Source organism: Pomacea canaliculata, linkage group LG5, assembly GCF_003073045.1.
Source record: "Pomacea canaliculata isolate SZHN2017 linkage group LG5, ASM307304v1, whole genome shotgun sequence".
NCBI classification, from domain to species: Eukaryota; Metazoa; Mollusca; class Gastropoda; order Architaenioglossa; family Ampullariidae; genus Pomacea; species Pomacea canaliculata.
The window spans coordinates 31,696,040-31,718,751 of record NC_037594.1 but is presented as its reverse complement, the minus strand read 5'-3'; the positions used below and the strand labels follow the sequence as shown (position 1 = coordinate 31,718,751).

At 41.0% G+C, this 22,712-nt stretch overlaps 1 protein-coding gene and 1 long non-coding RNA gene across 5 annotated transcripts in view; both read right to left on the bottom strand.

The window, feature by feature from the left end:
- LOC112564878 (transcription factor A, mitochondrial-like) overlaps positions 1-11,927 on the bottom strand; it is a 43,555-nt gene extending 31,628 nt beyond the window's left edge. For 2 of the 4 annotated variants that reach the window (XM_025239971.1, XM_025239974.1), the window contains exons 1-3: positions 10,803-11,927; positions 10,352-10,423; positions 7,922-8,065 (exon numbers count right to left, since the gene is read on the bottom strand). In XM_025239971.1, the coding sequence (XP_025095756.1) occupies positions 7,922-8,065; positions 10,352-10,423; positions 10,803-10,826 (240 nt within the window). In that variant the 5' untranslated portion in view covers positions 10,827-11,927. Of the gene's footprint in view, positions 1-7,921; positions 8,066-8,422; positions 8,496-8,869; positions 9,135-9,355 lie in introns of those variants that run through there. The other 2 variants (XM_025239973.1, XM_025239972.1) reach the window with 2 other exon arrangements.
- Positions 1,656-5,962, bottom strand: LOC112564879. The gene is made up of 3 exons (XR_003099273.1): positions 5,494-5,962; positions 4,662-4,736; positions 1,656-4,388 (listed from the first exon to the last, which is right to left on the bottom strand). It is a non-coding gene; the product is annotated as an uncharacterized LOC112564879 (long non-coding RNA).
- Positions 11,928-22,712: the final 10,785 nt, after the last annotated feature.

The window sequence follows — 22,712 nt, the reverse complement described above, 5'->3', positions numbered from 1 at the left end:
GGGTGATAGCGGCCTAGCGCGCTCTCGAATTTTAGGCCCTGGTTGGACTTCCATATTAAACTCTGTGCCCGTGTTTGCCCGGCCAATGTCAAACTCGTCCTGCACAAAGAGATCTTTATATTCCTGAAGTTTTTGTTCAAATTGTTCCCTCCAATCGTCGGGTACGTTCTGTCCAAACTGAAATGATACCCACTACTATTTCTTGTCCGAGTTTGACCTTGAACCTCAGGGCTCGCATGATTACTTACCACATCGGCATGTAATTCCTGTAACAATTGGTAGACATCATATTCGGCCTCAATACGCATAATATCTGCAACCACAGACACCCCCCCCCCCCCTTTTAGATTCACGTCCCTGTCAGATATTACATAACAGGACGTCGATATTGGACAAATCTGCTACCACTACCTTGGTGGTTATTACACCTAAACCTTCTGGAAGGGGTTGTGAAACGGGCTCTTGGACTAAGACTGCAACACCTGACCGTGGTACTGTTCCCCTGGAGGTTCCTTGTACCATGACCTGGGAATGTGCTGGAAGAATGACATCACTCCCTTTAAGCCGTACTGCCAGCGCGACTTCGGAAGGGATCTGCTGAAAAATGGCCTCAGGGTTTCCCTTCCCCGCTAACTGCTTAAAAAGGTTTGTCCCGATAATGATAGGTACTTTAGAGGAATACTCTGTGTCCTTACTCACTAGTGCTACAACGTGTACAGTATCACTGCTCCCTACTACGGTCGCTGGCAGACAACAGCTAACCTTGATGGCACCTGTGTAAGGTACCACCTGGTCACCCGCTCCCCTCACTGACTGTTTAAAGCCCAAAATCTCCTCTACATTCAATAGGGGAATGTGAGAGAGATTATCTCGATAGAACTGCTCTGCCACGGTCGTGATCTGTGACCCACTGTCTAGCAAGACGCGTGTACCAAAACCACAAACAGTAACATCACATTCGAAGGAGGGTACCAACACAGCATCTAAATATTCGGACGAGTCTCGTTCTGCATGATCAGTCTGGAGCTCCCTTGTCCTCAAGATAGGTGTCGCTGGTGCAGTCACTGTCCGCACCTTAACAGTGACTGGTTGCCTTTTAAATGTCGTGGAGTACTCGCCCGACACTCTCTCGCCAGATGTCCTTGAATTCCACACCTGTAGCACAGTCCTCTCCCCTGCTGACGCATGCGAGGTGGCAGTCCCGCTGGGCGGACACCGGGTGGCGTCCTCTCTGAAAAAGGTCGTTGGTGTTGCCTAAGCTGGTGGGGGTGGGGCTGGTTGCGCTGGTGTGGTGTTGTTCCACTCTCTTAACTTTTGGGCTACCAGCGTGGCAAGCTGCTCGACACCACAGTTACTCCCATGCACTCGTCCAGCATGCGCCCACTCGCTTAATTACAACACATTCCTTAAAATATAGAAACTTCAGTATGAATCAAAAGAATATAATTACACAAAAAGTGCATACACATATATATATACACACAAAGGTAGAAAACATATTTTCTACAGACAGCAGAACTTCAACATTTCATGTTCAACTAAAAAAGAAAAACAGATTTGGTATTTCCAGCGATCACATAATGAATTCATCTTTTTCAAAGATGAATTTTTCAAGAGAATTTGAAGTCATATTAATAAGTAGCAAGAGACTAAATGAAAACTTTTAAAGAATTTAGAGCAGAAAATTTTTTAATTTACCCGTTTCCTGGGTGACAGACTTTGCTTCTTCTCAGACAACAGTCTGTTAATCTCTGGCGCTTTTATTCCAGGATTTCTTGCTTTCACTTTTTGTCTCTGTTCCTTTATAACACGTCTTTGTGGTGTCAGTGGCCTTGCTGGCTGATCACAAAACTCACACACACATATGCAGAGTGTGCGAACACATATGCATCACCACACTCTATAAGATAGTAGTAATCTCTGTAACCTTTACACTGGAAAAACAGAAAAAATCTCTAAAACACGCACCATACCTGCTTTTCCAATTCTTGCCACATTCTTAGCATTGCTCTGCACTGTGATTGCTGACAGTCACTTTATCCCAGTTTATTTTCTTGCCTCTTACTTTATATGACTGTAAAGAGGATCAATGGAGGATGCACATAATGGTAGGGGAGAGGACCACAGTGGGTTGCAGCGATAAGACAGGGAAGATTTCTAACTCGGACTTTTTCTCCGTGCACCCTGCGATGCGACTAGCTTCGTCGCAAGTTGGCTACTGCCACACCTTCAATTTTGAAGTTTCGCGGTATAAAAGGTAGATTCCATCTCCTGTTCTTGGACCATCAGTGCACACTTAACCACGCTTTCTTAACCCAGTTACTTAGGAAGTGTGTTGGCGTTACCTCCCTTGTGAAAAACTTACTGAAAACTGTGTGGAGATGCTTTCTGTCGCACGCTGAGGGCCGTTCGTTATATCAAGAACTATATACGTCCGTGGTTATATAATAACCATTTCTGAGTATAATATAAATGAAATTCTTTGGTTTTGCCACGTTTAGCAGATTTTGCTAAAGATGTTGACATCACCAACTTTGGCTTTGTGACCCTATAATGCTCCTCAATGGAGCGACAAGGAATAAACTAATAACCTAACACTGGCTTAATCACTTCATTTCATACCAACATAAGCAAAATTCTAGAAATTCAAAGCAAAAATTTTATATATATATATATACAGATATAAAGAGAGCAATGACTAATAAATCTTGAACATTAATGACTGTAAGATTAAAACTTGTGGCTTCAGAATTCTGTCATAATAATTTATTTCTGATTTAAAGTACCAAAGCGAAGATCACTGCAAATCATAAGCATTAAATTTCTCACCTGATACACGTGTTATTTTGAAGTCACTCCCAAAAGCAAATGTCATAAAGTGTGTCATAGCTTGGGCTCTCACAGACTGGAAATAAAGAGGTACAGATTAAATGAAATTTTCCGATGGCTTGTTATGCTTGAAAATTAACCCCACATCCCCTAACAAAAAAATTACTGGAGCCTATCTTAGACTTCTTCTTGTCCTCTTCGTGCATCAGGTTGCACATAAGGCCTCGACCAGAGTCCGCCACCGATGTCGATCGGCTGAAACCCGCTCTAGGTGACACCATGTCCAGCCCTTTAATTTCATCTCCCTTTCAGTTGTTCTCCTCCAAGTTTCCTTTGGGCGGCCTCGTTTTCTTCGGCCGTCTGGAGTCCATCGAAGGGCGACTCTGGAGAGGTCTCCAAGAAAGACTGTTAGGAGGTCGTCCTAGTTACCTGGTCGCTAGGGGGGCCTGATTGGTCAGGAGGAGAAAAAGGATGAGTTAACTGGGTGGTTCTAACGTTTCTCGAGACAGTCGAGACCAAGCAGTTGGAGAGTACAGAGCTCCGTGGGGAGTGAACTGTGTGTGGGTTAACTGCCTTCAACGGATATCCAACGTTTTTTCCAGTGGAGTATTAACATGTGTATTCCGAGTGTGGTGTAGTAATTAATTCAATCGGAATATAACATCTTCGCCGATACGGCTTTAATCACCTTAACTTCACGAACTGCGTGAAGTAATTCATTGGATTAACCTGCTGGTCCAATCAGTCATCCCGCCAGCCCGTCTGTTAACCGTAGGAGGAGGTTGACGCTGAGGGAGTAGCGTTCTTTTATTTTGTGTCATCTACATCTCATCGCTAATTAATTTCATAAACATTAAATGTCTTAACCGTTGGCCGGACCTTTTCAGGAGTTATTCCGGCCTCCTGAGGCTCTTGAGTACCTGATGTCGTTGCCATCTTGAAATTCAGATTAAATGAACAAAACATAAAACGGTGAGCAAATAAAGTTTTAAAATTAAAATACAGCTTTAAACGCGCTTGTAATCAGGTATCAGATAAAGTGATTTGCAAACAGTATCAAACATAAAATTTCCGACACGATGGTTGTGACTACATATTCACCTATCATCCATTAAATATTAAGAAGAAATTATCAACATATAAAACACTTTCAAATATATCAAACTTTTAAATCAAATCAAATTTATTTCTCAGAAATTATTTACTGTTATTGACACTGTGTAATCTACATCTTAAAATGTCTTAGAGTGGTTTCATTCACTCGTACATCCACACATATTCACCTCTACTTACTGTTTTTCTTCACTATCTCTCCGTAAAACCTCAGCTTGGTTGTAATGGCTGGCGATTTAACTTACTGGAATGGTTCCTTACACACTTAAATGTGGCCGAACACGTTAGGTACACTCTCACGTGATTGATGTGACACAATTCACAATATTGCATCATGGCGTGACGTCAAAGGAATTTAAGATTTTGCTTGTCTCGAATGACGTAGCTGGTAGGCTGTCGTCTTCATGGCCAAAGCTTTTAGTTCTGTCCGTTGTCTTAAAGCGTTCCTACAGTCGGTGAATGACAGAAAGGCTTACAAATACAACACGAATACAAAACATCTTTATTAATCCTTCTCAGTAAAGTGTCTGCCACTGGTTACTATTACAGAACATAGACACAGACCATGTTGTCACTAAGCGCAGCGCCGAAAGTAGTTATAAGGATTATTTATAGAGGGTCATTCCTAATGACTCAGTGCTTTACAACAACAAAACAACAACAACATTATAAGGTTTGCAAGGTAGAAGTAAAATGACAGGAAAAAAGTTGATACTCACTCTTTTCCTTTTTACTTTAGGTGAAACAGTCTGAGCATCAGATAAAAGTTCTGGAAGTGTTCTATGCTTACGAACCTTAAAAAAGAAAAAAAAATGAAGAATCCAATAGATCCAAACTTTACAGAAGTCAAATTGTGATGGTTCATAATTGTTTTTGAGAACCAATTAAAAATTTTTTTTTTGACAGGAAAGTATCCAACTTTATAGTCCTTCTCAGTGAGCTGCCTCTATTATCACAAATACTCTTTTTTGCAAAAACCAAAGACAACCTACTCAGCATACATGTGCGTTCATGATTGCACATGCATGTACACAGACTTCAGCAGTTTACAAGCATGAGCAACAACTTTCAGTGCCTGACAAGTGACGAACTTGTGGGTTACAGTAACAGTAAAAAATGTGAAACATGCAGACATATGTTCAGACAACAAAATCAACACTAACAGTAGGTTAGTACACACACAAAAATTCAGACAATATGTACATATTCCAAGTAGTGCAATCACAAAATCAGTGTGCTACTTTTAATTACACGTTTGATGATTCTAGACTAATAGTTATTTGTATTATCCAATTAAAAATATTTAGTCAGATCTAGGGAAATAGCATCTTGCACTGAGCAACCCACAACACCTTTATAAGAAGGCCCTTAAAACACATGAAAAGAGACAGGGTTAGGTACAATGGCCTATGCCATTAACATACAAAACACACACACACATATGCAGAGTGTGCAAACAAATGTGCATCACCACGCTCTATAAGATAGTAGCAATCTCTGTAACCTTTACACTGGAAAAACAGAGAAAAATCTCTAAAACACACACCATACCTGCTTTTCCAATTCTTGCCACATTCTTCGGCATTGCTCTGCACTGTGATTGCTGACAGTCACTTTATCCCAGTTTATTTTCTTGCCTCTTACTTTATATGACTGTAATGGACTGCAATGTGGATCCTGCGCGCAATGGTTCACTTTACTCCCATGCACTCGTCCAGCATGCGCCCACTCTCTTAATTACAACACATTTCTTAAAATATAGAAACTTCAGTATGAATCAAAAGAATATAATTACACAAAAAGTGCATACACATATATATATATATACACACAAAGGTAGAAAACATATTTTCTACAGACAGCAGAACTTCAACATTTCATGTTCAACTAAAAAAAGAAAAACAGATTTGGTATTTCCAGCGATCACATCATGAATTCATCTTTTTCAAAGATGAATTTTTCAAGAGAATTTGAAGTCATATTAATAAGTAGCAAGGGACTAAATGAAAACTTTTAAAGAATTTAGAGCAGAAATTTTTTAATTTACCCGTTTCCTTGGTGGGAGGTTTTCCCACCTCTCCATGATCTGTTTCTCATCTCTTTTTTCTTTGTTGTCGGATATTTTCTTTTTTTCTTCTTAAAATGTTTTTTATGTACATTTTTCCGGATTTAAATGGCTTTACTGGCTGCTGGACAGTTTAAGAAGTAATTTAAAAAGCTAAAAGCAACAAGAAGACATAAGGATTATTTTCCTCAGAAATCTAAACATTCTATTCTCATTGACTCCACAACTAATTAAATGTTAGTCAATCTATAGGAATCTAATTTTATGTGTTTAAGCGTCTGCTTTGTTGTATGTTAAGCTACTTGTTTCTAGTCATAAGTATAGCTTAGCGCTCAACTCTGCACAGGAAAATGCGCTGTACTAAATTTAACTGTTGTTATTGTTACGATACTATATCCTAATTCAAAGCAGTCAACCTGCCTACAACATTATAAGGTTTGCAAGGTAGAAGTAAAATGACAGGAAAAAACTTAATTCTCACCCTTTTCACTTTTTATTGGTGATGCTGTTTTAGCATCCTCCAAATGTCACTTAAGGGTACGATGCTTTCGTACCTTAAAAAAAATTAAAAAAAATGAAGAATCCAATAGATCCAAACTTTACAGAAGTCAAATTGTGATGGTTCATAATTGTTTTTGAGAACCAATTAAAAATATTTAGTCAGATCTAGGGAAATAGCATTTTGCACTGAGCTTTACCCAGTCACTGTTAAAAAAAAAATGCAACCCACAACACCTTTATAAGAAGGCCCTTAAAACACATGAAAAGAGACAGGGTTAGGTACAATGGCCTATGCCATTAACATACAAAACACACACACACATATGCAGAGTGTGCAAACAAATATGCATCACCACACTCTATAAGATAGTTCATTCCCATTATAGCTACAAATAAACTGACAGCAACATACAAGCTGCTCTTATTGACTTTACCTCATAATCTGGTATTGCTTCCATGGCTTTACTACTCCACTTCTTTTTTTTTTTTTTTTTTTTTTTTGAGGGCTCCAGCTTTGAATACTTTGCAAGCAATTTGTCAGATAACTGAGAGGTGCTCAGCTGTAACAAAATCATTTACGCATCGAAAACATCCTTCACTAGCATCAGTAATACTTTTATTTTAATCAACTGTAAACTGTAAATCACACGTGCTGGCTAGTGTCATGGTTAATTTTCATAAATGCGCTCACTTTGAATATGAACATTAACCATGCATATTTGCTAAAATACTGCATTGGTAAGCCTTTGTGTGTGTGAAGCAGACAGCATTCAAAATAAGACTGTATGATGTATGTGAACTTAGTCTATATCTGCTTTCATCATTGCAGTAGCTTCTAAAAACTGATTTTTTTTATGTGATACATTATACAGTAGCAATGCATAGCCCTGCAAATAAATCTCTAAAACACACACCATACCTGCTTTTCCAATTCTTTCCACATTCTTCGGCATTGCTCTGTACTGTGATTGCCGACAGTCACTTTATCCCAGTTTATTTTCTTGCCTCTTACTTTATATGACTGTAATGGACTGCAATGTGGATCCTGCGCGCAATGGTTCACTTTACTCCCATGCACTCGTCCAGCATGCGCCCACTCGCTTAATTACAACACATTTCTTAAAATATAGAAACTTCAGTATGAATCAAAAGAATATAATTACACAAAAAGTGCATACACATATATATATATACACACAAAGGTAGAAAACATATTTTCTACAGACAGCAGAACTTCAACATTTCATGTTCAACTAAAAAAAGAAAAACAGATTTGGTATTTCCAGCGATCACATCATGAATTCATCTTTTTCAAAGATGAATTTTTCAAGAGAATTTGAAGTCATATTAATAAGTAGCAAGGGACTAAATGAAAACTTTTAAAGAATTTAGAGCAGAAAATTTTTAATTTACCCGTTTCCTTGGTGGGAGGTTTTCCCACCTCTCCAAGATCTTTTTGTAGATCTCTTTTCTGTTTGTTAGGGGCTGTTTGCTTTTCATCTTCATCAGATGTTTTTTAATGTACATTTGTTCGGGATGTAATGGCTTTACTGGCTGCTGGACAGTTTAAGAAGTAATTTAAAAAGCTAAAAGCAACAAGAAGACATAAGGATTATTTTCCTCAGAAATCTAAACATTCTATTCTCATTGACTCCACAACTAATTAAATGTTAGTCAATCTATAGGAATCTAATTTTATGTGTTTAAGCGTCTGCTTTGTTGTATGTTAAGCTACTTGTTTCTAGTCATAAGTATAGCTTAGCGCTCAACTCTGCACAGGAAAATGCGCTGTACTAAATTTAACTGTTGTTATTGTTACGATACTATATCCTAATTCAAAGCAGTCAACCTGCCTACAACATTATAAGGTTTGCAAGGTAGAAGTAAAATGACAGGAAAAAACTTGATACTCACCCTTTTCACTTTTATTGGTGATGCTGTCTTTAGCATCCTCCAAAATATCACTAAGGGTACGATGCTTTCGTACCTTAAAAAAAATTTAAAAAATGAAGAATCCAAAGATCCAAACTTTACAGAAGTCAAATTGTGATGGTTCATAAATTGTTTTTGAGAACCAAAAATATTTAGTCAGATCTAGGAAATAGCATTTTGCACTGAGCTTTACCCAGTCACTGTTTAAAAAAAATGCAACCAACAAGACCTTTATAAGAAGGCCCTTAAACACATGAAAAGAGACAGGGTTAGGTACAATGGCCTATGCCATTAACATACAAAACACACACACACATATGCAGAGTGTGCAAACAAATATGCATCACCACACTCTATAAGATAGTTCATTCCCATTATAGCTACAAAATAAACTGACAGCAACATACAAGCTGCTCTTATTGACTTTACCTCATAATCTGGTATTGCTTCCATGGCTTTACTACTCCACTTCTTTTTTTTTTTTTTTTTTTTTTTTGAGGGCTCCAGCTTTGAATACTTTGCAAGCAATTTGTCAGATAACTGAGAGGTGCTCAGCTGTAACAAAATCATTTACGCATCGAAAACATCCTTCACTAGCATCAGTAATACTTTTATTTTAATCAACTGTAAACTGTAAATCACACGTGCTGGCTAGTGTCATGGTTAATTTTCATAAATGCGCTCACTTTGAATATGAACATTAAACCATGCATATTTGCTAAAATACTGCATTGGTAAGCCTTTGTGTGTGTGAAGCAGACAGCATTCAAAATAAGACTGTATGATGTATGTGAACTTAGTCCATATCTGCTTTCATCATTGCAGTAGCTTCTAAAAACTGATTTTTTTTATGTGATACATTATACAGTAGCAATGCATAGCCCTGCAAATAAATCTCTAAAACACACACCATACCTGCTTTTCCAATTCTTTCCACATTCTTCGGCATTGCTCTGTACTGTGATTGCCGACAGTCACTTTATCCCAGTTTATTTTCTTGCCTCTTACTTTATATGACTGTAATGGACTGCAATGTGGATCCTGCGCGCAATGGTTCACTTTACTCCCATGCACTCGTCCAGCATGCGCCCACTCGCTTAATTACAACACATTTCTTAAAATATAGAAACTTCAGTATGAATCAAAAGAATATAATTACACAAAAAGTGCATACACATATATATATATACACACAAAGGTAGAAAACATATTTTCTACAGACAGCAGAACTTCAACATTTCATGTTCAACTAAAAAAAGAAAAACAGATTTGGTATTTCCAGCGATCACATCATGAATTCATCTTTTTCAAAGATGAATTTTTCAAGAGAATTTGAAGTCATATTAATAAGTAGCAAGGGACTAAATGAAAACTTTTAAAGAATTTAGAGCAGAAAATTTTTTAATTTACCCGTTTCCTTCGTGGGAGGTTTTCCCACCTGTGCAAGATATTTTGCTCAACCTCTTTTTTTTTCGTTGTTGGATATTTTTTCTTCGTTTTCTCAAAATGCTTTTTGATATATGTTTTTTCTGGAGACAATGGCTTTACTGGCTGCTGGACAGTTTAAGAAGTAATTTAAAAAGCTAAAAGCAACAAGAAGACATAAGGATTATTTTCCTCAGAAATCTAAACATTCTATTCTCATTGACTCCACAACTAATTAAATGTTAGTCAATCTATAGGAATCTAATTTTATGTGTTTAAGCGTCTGCTTTGTTGTATGTTAAGCTACTTGTTTCTAGTCATAAGTATAGCTTAGCGCTCAACTCTGCACAGGAAAATGCGCTGTACTAAATTTAACTGTTGTTATTGTTACGATACTATATCCTAATTCAAAGCAGTCAACCTGCCTACAACATTATAAGGTTTGCAAGGTAGAAGTAAAATGACAGGAAAAAACTTGATACTCACCCTTTTCACTTTTATTGGTGATGCTGCTTTAGCATCCTCCAAAATATCACTAAGGGTACGATGCTTTCGTACCTTAAAAAAAAATTTAAAAAAATGAAGAATCCAATAGATCCAAACTTTACAGAAGTCAAATTGTGATGGTTCATAAATTGTTTTTGAGAACCAAAAATATTTAGTCAGATCTAGGGAAATAGCATTTTGCACTGAGCTTTACCCAGTCACTGTTTAAAAAAAATGCAACCAACAAGACCTTTATAAGAAGGCCCTTAAAACACATGAAAAGAGACAGGGTTAGGTACAATGGCCTATGCCATTAACATACAAAACACACACACACATATGCAGAGTGTGCAAACAAATATGCATCACCACACTCTATAAGATAGTTCATTCCCATTATAGCTACAAAATAAACTGACAGCAACATACAAGCTGCTCTTATTGACTTTACCTCATAATCTGGTATTGCTTCCATGGCTTTACTACTCCACTTCTTTTTTTTTTTTTTTTTTTTTTTGAGGGCTCCAGCTTTGAATACTTTGCAAGCAATTTGTCAGATAACTGAGAGGTGCTCAGCTGTAACAAAATCATTTACGCATCGAAAACATCCTTCACTAGCATCAGTAATACTTTTATTTTAATCAACTGTAAACTGTAAATCACACGTGCTGGCTAGTGTCATGGTTAATTTTCATAAATGCGCTCACTTTGAATATGAACATTAAACATGCATATTTGCTAAAATACTGCATTGGTAAGCCTTTGTGTGTGTGAAGCAGACAGCATTCAAAATAAGACTGTATGATGTATGTGAACTTAGTCCATATCTGCTTTCATCATTGCAGTAGCTTCTAAAAACTGATTTTTTTTATGTGATACATTATACAGTAGCAATGCATAGCCCTGCAAATAAATCTCTAAAACACACACCATACCTGCTTTTCCAATTCTTTCCACATTCTTCGGCATTGCTCTGTACTGTGATTGCCGACAGTCACTTTATCCAGTTTATTGTATTTTCTCTTACTTTATATGACAAAGAATCATTATCTGGGCATTGTGATCGAATTGACTCGATCAGAGTAAGTCTGTCATTGCTAGTCCATGAGTCGACCCAGCCTTATTTTAGATAAATACTCACATTTATATTGACGTGCTTTGTTTTTTGATTACTTGATAATAAACTTGCTTTATATAGCTGAAATCCAATCAACCCGAGACAAAAAAATGTTTGTCATAAAAGCTAAATAAAAAAATGCAAGCATAATTTTGTCTTCTTTCATGTCTTTTTTGCAAAGAAACTGTTTGGAGTATGTAATATTAAGTATTATTATGTACATCACTCTGCTGTTCAAAAAAAAAAAAAAAAAACTGAACTGAACTTAAAGGGTCATGTAACAATGTCTGCATGCCTTTTGTCACACCATTAACACCATTATCAAGATGACTGCAAAATCTCTGACAGAACAATGACTTGGAAAGACTGTCACAACTTGTTAATAAATAGCTGACTTTTTAAATCTGACATTTCCAAAAGAAATGTAAAGTTTAAGGCCAAACAATTCTTCGACTTCTGTTTAAAATACTGTACACAAATGGTTGCTATAATGACAATGCCACAATGGTACTTTATTTCTCTGTTTAACACATCGATTATTATAATGAATGGTGACTTTGAAGCCAAGAGAAAAAGTGGACTGAACATTGGGGTGCATTTTCTCTGCCACTGTACCTAGACAATTTAAAACAGCTGTGATCAAGCCTGTCTTAAAGAAGCACAACTTGGACCCTAGCTTGTGTAAAAACTATAGACCTGTGTCGCATTTGCCTTTTGTTTCGAAACTTGTGGAGCGTGTAGTTGCTCAGCAGTTGACACTCCACCTGGATCGCTACAGCATTTTGGATAAATTCCAATCGGCGTACAGACCCAAGCACAGCTGTGAGACAGCCCTTCTGTCTTATGAACGATCTTCTGTGCAGTGCGGATGCAGGGAAAGTGACTCTTGTGGTCCTCCTTGACCTGAGTGCGGCCTTCGATGTCATTGATCACACCACTCTTCTGACTCGTCTCCAGATGAAGGTGGGCATTGGTGGTTCCGCCTTGCAGGGGTTCCATTCCTACCTCAGTGACCGTACACAAAGGGTGATGGTCAATCAGGCTTCTTCAGTGACAGTTCCATTGTTGTGCGGTGTCCCGCAGGGCTCTGTTTTGGGCCCTGTTCTATTTTCTATTTACACATCTCAGCTTGGTCCTCTCATTGAGAAGCATAGTGTGAACCGTAAGATGTTTGCAGATGACACTGAACTCTATCGTTCATTCAGTACAGACAGTGAGCCGGTGCGTGAGGCTGTCTGTGCAGTAGAAGAGTGTTGTTTAGAGGTCAAAGTCATGGATGCTACAAGAACTCATTCGCCGTCACCAACCTCAGCGGAACCTTCGTTCAGCAGCCACTTCAGACTTAGACGACCGTCTGTTCAGTCAGGAAATACTAACAAGAAGTCTATGGGTTTCAGATCCTTCTCCAATGTAGCCCCGCTTCTGTGGAACTCGCTTCCCCTCTCGACCAAGGAGTCTAATAGTCTTGCCTCTTTTAAGAGAAATCTTAAGTCTCACTTGTTTAGAAATATTTGAAGTTCCTCATTTGACCTGCAGTTTGGTGGCTGCTGGGATCACCGCGCATTGAGCGCATCTTTGTGATGCGGATACTAGGCGTTACAAAACTAGATCATCATCATCATCATCATCATCATCTTAAAAAGATAGCTCCAACTGAGGTGTGACTATGTTTGCGTCTGTGCATAACCGACCCTTAATGAAAGGCCTTGGATATGCGACAAAGTGCTCAAAATATTGTAAAAGTACATTTTTGTGAGCAATGCAAATAGAAACTACCTCTAAAAACAAACGAGGTATTCCCGCGATCTTTCTGTAGAGTATTGAAGTTTTTGAGTCCTAACTTATCTTAGTGCTTGCCTGTGTCTAGACATTTCCCATCTTTCTAGCTCATCTTTCTCAGCCCTTGACAGTGTTATGGCACCCACTGCAAGTTTAGAAGTCGATTGCCTTGAACGAGTTCACAGACACTCTAATCATTGCAAGAACTACATTCTTAAAGGATAAAACTCTGATATTAAAACAACTCAACAAACTGAAAGGAACTAACATTTATATTGTGAAGACCTCTCTCCGCAAGTGAGAGCCATATACAAGAGTCTGTTAGGGGTACATAACGTGTATGAATTTGGGATGATATTTTATGTCTCTCTCTCTTTCTCACACACACACACACGCACGCACGCACGTACACGCACGCATACACTGGACGCCAAAGGATATGTAAGATGAACTGCAAGGTTCGCACACTGACCAGGTGCCAAAAGCACGATTATACCGACCAGTGTTGACAGGCAGGTGTCACTTTAAGGACAGTTCACACCAGCAACACATCGCTCTCCACTCGACGATTCTGCCGGCGGTCAGATGAATGCACGCGCTGCAGCAGCCAATGGCTAGCGAGCTGGGCTGGCGGGCCTAATGACTTGATTAGCATCAGAACGCAAACACGCGACTAGCGGGCCACACTTGCAGCGTTAATGATCAAGAGCAGAGAAAGAGAGCGAAAGAAAGAAAAATCAGAAGAAAAAGAAACAGAAAGAGGAGAGGGAGGCGGAGAAAAAGTGTTGGGGGTGTGTGGTGGGGAGGGGAGGTGAGGGGAAGGCGGGGTCACTGTGAAAGCGGTGCCAGGGCTAACAAAGAGTCGCGTGGACTTGGCGCTTGATAAGGCAAAGCGGGTACACACCGCGAGATGGAGTGGAGGGTCAACACTTCCGCCTGCGCCGTCAAACATCACATGACCAGCATCATCAGCACCAGCCCCCCTCCCTCTATAGAGTCTAGACAGTCACATGACCAACATCAGCGCTAGACAGTCACATGACCAACATCAGCACCAGCCCCGCTAAGAGTCGCATGATCAACTGCTATTGCAGGAGAAAGTGGTGGAGATGATCGCAGTGCGAGAGAACTATTGACATGTAGTGACAGACCAGCTATAGACATGTAGTGACAGACCAGCTATAGACATGTAGTGGCAGGTATGTAGTGGCAGACCAGCTGCATGCTGACAGTAGAAGCCCTACGTATGACTTCCCGTTATGATGCACGAGCACGTCACGTGTCTATGCGTACATCTACAAGTTTGTACAAGTATGTTTGTTTGTGTGTGTGTTACAAGTCCACCTTAAACTGGTGTTTAAAAATAAGTAAACAGCAAGAAACAAGAAGCTTGCATGTAACAAGGCGCCTCGCTGTGAATTCAGATGTGACGTGCTCGGGATCAGGCGCCTACTGAACACCTTGACACACACGGCCTGTGGTGCGCACCCAGGGCGGCAAAGTTGTAATAATGCTACACGGAAGAAGCGAGTTCTCCGAGTGTTTCACAGGGTCTTCCCTTTACACTTGCTAGCGGTGCCAGCCTGACACGTGCGTAACCGCAGCAGCTACAGGCCTCACACCAGTCTGGTGACGTACAAAGGTTCTCACTCATCGAGTCTTACAAAATATTTCTTGTGAAAGTCTTTTTGAAGACTGCGGACATCCACACGTCACAGGGGCTGTAGCCACTGGGTCTCAACTGCTCCTGGGATGTTAGTCGTGTTATCTGCCTCCATACCCCATCCCCATCCCCTTGTGTAACAGGTGTAGTCTGGTGTACACCGCTGTATGTGTACTCTGGTGTACACTGCTGTACTCTGATTTACTCTGGTGTACTGCTGGTCTCGGCCAGCACTTGGTCCAGTCCTGCTGCTTTGTTAGTTTTCAGTCTGTGTACAGCCTCGGTAACTTCGTGCTCACAAATCGGTCCGTCGAGGTCCGGGATTTCTCTGTTTGTCTCCTCGTGCACGTGCTGTGTCGGCTGTCCACTCGTGGCCTGTGACTACTGAATACAGTACGGAAATGTGCTTCCCACTCCTCTATTGTAATAGATAGAAGACTGTTCTTTTTTTTCTTCGACTTGAGCTGCTCATAAATTTCCAGAATGCAGAGCTATTGTTCATGTTCTCCAATAAGAATCGACACGTTCCTTGGTTATATTTTCTTTTTTTGAGCACAAGTGTGGTTTTGTAATCTTTTCGAGCTTGATTGTAGTCTTCTTTACCTGCCATTGTTTGTGTTCGAGTATATTCGCGGAGTAATTTCCTTGCGCTTTGTTTCTTTCTTCTGCATTCTTTGTCGAACCACTTGGCACCTGCTCTTCGTGCGGGTTTCCCTGTGTACACCTTCTTTTTCATGCGCTGTGCCGGTTAGTAGGAAGTCAGTGAATTGTTGAATAAGTAGTCTCTATCTCCTGCTCCAGTTATCTCTGCTGAGATGCGAAGCTCTCTGATTCCAATGGTTTCAGTAAGCTCTCGCGCATGCTAATGAGCAAAATGTGTTTGCAGTATTTTCAGGCTCATTAGCAAATATCGATCTGCTTTAATTTCTATTTAAGCTGCTGCACGCGGAGAAGGTAATTTTAAGGACCTGCAGCAGGACCGACCGTTGGATAACGGTAAAGTGTTTTCCACTGAATCTCACCGCCGTTGCACTGTCAGGTCACGTGTGGACATTGCAGAAAAACTGAAGAAGCACACTGTGTGCAAACTACTTACATTGAGTTATATTCCGATCACTGTGTTGACAGAACTGTTACGAATCCAGAGCCATTACTTACCAGCTCCATGGCAACCATACTGGACAAGACGTTGATAGCAGCGGTGTTATTAATGATAGGTCTGCTGGTCATTGCAGTCAACTTGTTGACCATCGTGGTCGTCCTGCGGACGCCGCAACTACGTCACAGTGACCAGTGGCAGGCCAATATGTATGTGTTGAGTCTGGCAGTAGCCGACCTTCTAGTTGGAGCGGCGCTGGTGTGGATGGCCTGTCTCTTCATACCGGAGGCCAGAGCCATCATCGACAGCAGCTACGTGTTGTGTATGTCAGGAGTGTTTGTTTACACTATCTGTATCACTGTATCCCATGTCACCATGCTGGCCATTGCGCTGGACCGCCTGTGTTACATCGTGTATCCCTTTTTCTACGGACGTTTGTAAGTGACAGGTTCACCAAGGCATTGATAATCACAATCTGGTGTTTATCTGTAGCTATTTGTTGCACTGTCATCGTCTTGCACAGCAGCTTTGTAACAGAGGGCTGTAGGTTTTTTACAAGAGTAAACGTGTACGAAAAAATATTTTTGAATGGGTCGCTAGTCTTAGAGTTTCTCCTGTCAGGTGCGTGCTACATGAGAATCGCCTGCCTTGTTCGGAATCATCAACGTCGAATACAGACAACTTTACACGTAACAGCAAATATCAGGTCAACAGAGAATGGTTTTCTGTGCCAAGATAACCATACTACTACTGAAGACAAAGTGCTTAGGCCTAATGGAAGGATGTATAAGTCTGGTAAACATATGTCTTCAGAGGAATCTCAAGAGAATGGTCATCTTGAACCTCCGATCGTCCCAACTGTTCAAGATGAAGGCAACTGTGGCGGCACACGACAGGCAGGTCCAGATGGTCCAGATAGTGAGGTGGTGCTTACCTCACATTTTCATGTTAGCGGGGTAGTTCAGTCACCTGATGTTGACCTTTCGTTGACAACACAGACAGACAAAAGGACAGGACTGGCCACGGACACCAATGTTTACACGGCACTCCAGAGACTCACACTAGTCCAGTCTCTAATCCTTGCACCTCTCAAAACGACAGTAACTTGAAGAAAAGTCAATGTATTGCTATGTTTGTGACTATAAACATTCTGTTTTCTGTCAGCTGGCTTCCGTTTGTAGTTCACTCGATTTTCTTTGACAAAGGATCGGATAATGACGAAGGGATAGTAGCTGCAATTTTAATGCCAGTTTTCGCAAATTCTTTGCTGAATTTTGTCGTGTACACCTGGAAAAATATTGAGTACCGAAAAGCCTATAAGAGGCTTTTTATGACTTCCATTCACTGTGTGCTTATGAGAAATTCTGGTATGTGAAATAAAAATCGCAATTGTAATTTTGTAAAGTTTTTTTTGGGATAATGCTTTTAATGTTTTATTATTTAAATACTTATTTTTTAGATACTTACTCACCTTTATATTGATTTGCTTTGTTTTTTGATTACTTGATAATAAACTTGCTTTATATAGCTGAAATCCAATCAACCCCGAGACAAAAAGATGCTTGTCATAATAGGTAAACAGTAAAAGGTAAATAAAAAAAATGCAAGCATAATTTTATCTTCTTTCATGTCTTTTTTTCAAAGAAACTTTTTAACGTACGTAATATTAAGTATTATTATTTACATCACTCTGCAGTTAAAAAAAAAACTTAACTTAAAGGGTCATGTAACAATGCCTACATGCCTTTTGTCACACCATTAACACCATTATCAAGATGACCGCAAAATCTCTGACAGAACAATGACTTGGAAAGATGAAAATAACCATCGACGGTCACAACTTGTTAATTAATAGCTGACTTTTTAAATCAGACATTTCCAAAAGAAAGGTAAAGTTTAAGACCAAACAATATTTTTACTTCTGTTTAAAACGTTTGGTGTTCACAGCACAGTTATCTTAGCTTCTTACTTGTGGTCGAGTTACCTACACTAGTCTTTTGTCCTGCTTGTGGTCGAGATGTCTAGGAACAGCAGCGCTTTAGTGTTAGCAGTGGACATTGCGTGGATATTGTGTGGATATCGTGTGGATATCGTGGGGACAAATAAAGTTGATCATGGTTACTATTTATACTGACACAGATGAGGATGCTAATTATCTACCTGTATGTACCTTTACTGCTGACGCTTGCTCTCTCTCTCTCTCACATACTCTCACATTTTCTCTCTCACAAACTAGCACACACACACACACACACACACACGCATGTCAGTACAAGGACACGGACACGCACACACTCATACACAAGGCTGACGCACTAATTACACAAGACCTGGCAAAGAGATTGGAGGAAAAGTACAGATGAGGTGCAGTGTGATCCGCTGTTTGACCTGTCGTCTGCTGCACGCATTCCATTCAAAGTACAGCAGCAGGAAGTGGTGTTCACATGACCGTTCACAGCCGCAGGATGGTTAACACGCGCTGTCAGGGGCTACAACACCACCTCCTCCGCCCTGCAGTCAGCAAAAACAAAATCTCTTTCTCGCCCTCGGCGTTGAAACTAATCAGGGAATCTGCAAAGCCCCGACCAATGAAAACTGCAGACATTTTTGTCGACGTTTTTTCAGATAAGGAGAGAGAAAAGGAGGTGTTTGCGGGAACCGACATGTTTGCGAGGCGCACACAGCGGCCTGTCCACGATAGCCAGACTGGCAAGGTTGTGATGACACACAGCAAACACTGGCATGGATGACACCGACGCCATCACCAACACCATCACCAACACCATCACCAATACCAACACCAAACAGCCGCCATCCTGCAGCCACGCGCAGCACAACGGACAGCGACCGGCGGGTAGATGACGTCACAGCTACCCTGACTGTCCTCGGCTGACCACTCACATCATTGTAACATTGTGGCGCCGGTTACAAGGCCCACGAAGAACTGATTATTATTGCAACGGTTGACACTTACCATGGTGAGATGGAGCAGTCGCTACTGCAGCAGTCGTGTTTACAACACATGGAGGCCATCATACGGGTATAATGTCAACTTGCATTCTGACATACCTCTTGTAACAAGTCTGCTGGAGACAAGTGAGACAATACTGTCACTGAAGGAGACAGTGTAATGATGCTGTCACTGAGACTGTCACAGTGTAAGTAGAATTTGATGACACCACTCATACGGGTGTCTGATCATCAAGGGCCAAATAAAACTCAAGGGTGGGACAAGACAGAAATAATGTTTGTTGTTTCCACCTACGTACACAAGGCGAAGAGAATAGAGTTCAAAACATTTGTAATGGGTGGCGTGTCCCAGCAACAAGTGTGTCCACAAATACAAACAACTTACTGGGCTGGTAAGCTATGTCGTAGCCTTGTAGAAGGCCATTAGGTTGGTCGGGTGGAAGCCACTTCAGAAGGACGTACCCCACACCATACGCCTTCACGTGCAGCTCCCGCACGGCGCTGGGTGCTGTGACATAAAGGGTTAACACTGTATTGTTACTAACTTGTTTTGCTGGTACTGTAATGATAATGGCTAATGTGTATTGTCCACCCCACTGTACTGTCACCGACACTGTATGTAACTAACATTGTATAGTTGGTACTAGTATAATACCGGCTGCCAGTATCGTGTCCACCCCACTGTACGCTGACCAGTGGCTATTGTTGTAACCACAAGTAATGTCCTATTATTAACAATGCTGGTAGTGTTGTAGACCTCTACCAGTGAAGTCTCTACCAGAACTAACATCTTGTAGTGCCATGTCTACACTGAGAGTGGTGATTGTGTATTGTACTGTCACGTCATGTCAAGGAAAATACAGGGTGGGGGGCATGAATATCCTTTTGCCCCCCCTCCCACCAATATTTGAGACGTAATTCCTCACAAAGAGCAAAGAACTGAAGAAAGGTAGGAGAATGTAGAGAGGAGACGGTCATCACCGTCACAAAAGCGGGCCCTGAGGCAAGTGGAGGCTCGAACACCTCTGACGATCAGATCGGGGACAGTCTGTTGGTATTGTTTGCCATGCTAATTGCAGGCTGTGTTGAAGCCTGAGCGAAGAAAGCAGCCGGACAGTACATCGGTACATCGAGTGTCGTCTCCCTCCCACCTCCCCCATAATGCGACGCCTTTTCTTTGGCGGTTTTCGTTTGACCAACATAAAACATCCCCCACCCACTCGCTGTCACCCTAAAATTATCTGCTATCGCTTACATTCCTTACAACCCAAGGGGCCGCACTGGCCATCGGGAACTCAGAAAGCCAGTAACGAATTAGTTGCATACCAATACCCCAGTGAGTCTTGCCAATCAGACAGGAACCCTTACACTTTGTGAAAAGCTAGCGAAGCACGAGGACTTCCATCTTACTAGACACCAACGGTTTAGTGCGAATTGACGGCTTTGACTTCACCTAAGTAAGGCAAAGACTCTGAGTCCCTATATTGGTAGTTTTCTTTTGAGACAGAGAGACTGGTATTATTGCTATCTACGACTCAGGGGGAAGTGCATAAGTACCATTTCTAAAACTACACAAGGGCACTCTTTTATCATCAACATCATATTTTACAATTAATCTTTTGTTTAATGATGCTTCACACCTTAACTGTCTTGCTAGATACCTGTACTATTGCTTTAAACGTCGTAAAGTTCAAAGTGGTATTGTTTAATTATTCTGTATTATTTTATGTCATTGCTCATGATACGATATTACGATATATTATACCGAAGTGGTTAGGCCTCATGATATTGTACAAGCTGTGCTCATCACCTGAATGTTGAGGCCACGTGGCCTGAGTCAATAAAAGTTCGTTCGTTCGTTCGTTCTTTTATCATCAACGACTGTGGCTGGTACTCAACATAAGTTATCTGTGTTATACTGTTTGGTTTGTATATATGTGTCAGTGTTTTGGTAGATGGCCATAGAACGTGTCGCATCGCTGGCTCAGCACCGTCGGGTAGCGGAGCGAGGAAGGGGTGGCCCTGTGGCCATTCCCACCCTAGTTTCGTCCCCTTGCCACGGTGGTCTGGCCAGTTTATGGCCTTAATTATAGGGTAGCCTTGCGTCCCTTCCTCTCTGGTCTCTTTGGTTCTCTTTGGGGTGGATGGGGCTATTTTCCCACGGTGTGCGGACACCGAGTTCAGGTATAAGGCTGTGCCTCTTTGTAACGTGTATTATCTCGCGGACGCTGGGCCCTGTGGGTAGGGAAAGGTTCTGGAGGTTTCTCGAAGCCTATAGAAACCTGCCACACAGGTATATGTGGACTGGGAAGACGGCGGGGCAATTAAACCAGCAATAAACATAAGGTGGCAAGAGCAATACAAAAGTGAAGGTAAAGGAACTAGGAGACTGCTAGATGAACAACCCAGTAATACTCTACTTTTCTTTGGCACAAATAGGCCCCACCAATCCAAGATAGCCAGAATGAGGCTTAGCGGAGAATATCTAACTACATATAAAGACCCTCCGAAATGCACATGTGGAGATAGGCTTAGCACCCCACATGTGCTTTTGGAGTGTCATGAAAACAAAGATGAAAGAGATGTATTAAGTCAGGTCTTAAATAAACATAGGCTGGCCTTAAACATTAACAACTGTCTGAACCCACCAAAAGACATATGGCACTCCATACTGACGTTAGTAGTAACAACGGTGGCAAGCCACCCGCATGCTAAACTCATATAAACAGGTTAAAAAAAAAACACAACGCCAAAGCCTAACCCTCCATAAGTTTCTATATACATAGGGAAATATACATAGGGAAAAAAATTTATTTAAGGAAAAAAAATCCTAGGATATAGTTATAGGGCAACAAAAAGGGTGTGGCAACCCGGGTAGTACACCACCACTGCAGACTTGCCAGGACTCCAGGACAGCACGAGCACAGCAACTCCGATGGGAAAAGGGCACCAACACCAGTAGACAACACCTGCGGCAAAAACAACCAACGGCAACCCTGCTCCCACTCCCTTCCCCTCCTCCCCACCGTCACCTACCCTCTCCAAAGACCTTCCCTCCCCTGAAAATCCCTGGCCCCCCTCCCCCATAGTGCGAAATCGCCTTGAGGTGGAAGCACTCTCCCTTCCAAGAACAACAACAACAACAACAACAACAACAACAACAACAACAACAACGGGGCGGAGGAGGAATTTTTGCGCTGGTGGAGAGACCTGTGCCCCTCTCTGGGAGTAGTCGGCATTTAGTCGTAACTTACACAAATACAGATAGCTTTCAACATACGTCCATAAATAACACATATTTCAGGCACTCTGAACATTTCAATCACACACTTGACTTATACTTATTTATAAACATTTGATATTAGTTATATCCAAGGTATAGCTCACCTACATATTACCTTCAAATTTATAAATGTTAAATAGGGGAAGGAAAACACGTCTCCTCACAAACATTTTCAAGTAGGTATAGGACTATAGGGTATCCAGACTACAAGGAGACGTAAGGGATACATGATTACATGTGTTCCTTATATTGTTGTCGGGAAGCTACTAAAGAAATAAAATCGAAAAGGTTCTTGCTGACGCCGCTTGTGTCGATGTTACAGTGAGCCAGGGGGATGTGTGTCATCCTTCCTGCCAGCACAGCGTGCCTCGGCAAACTCACCAACCAGTGCTGCTATCAGGGGGTGCTGGTGGTTGTAACGGACCAAAGAAGACGGACTGTTTTGTAAGA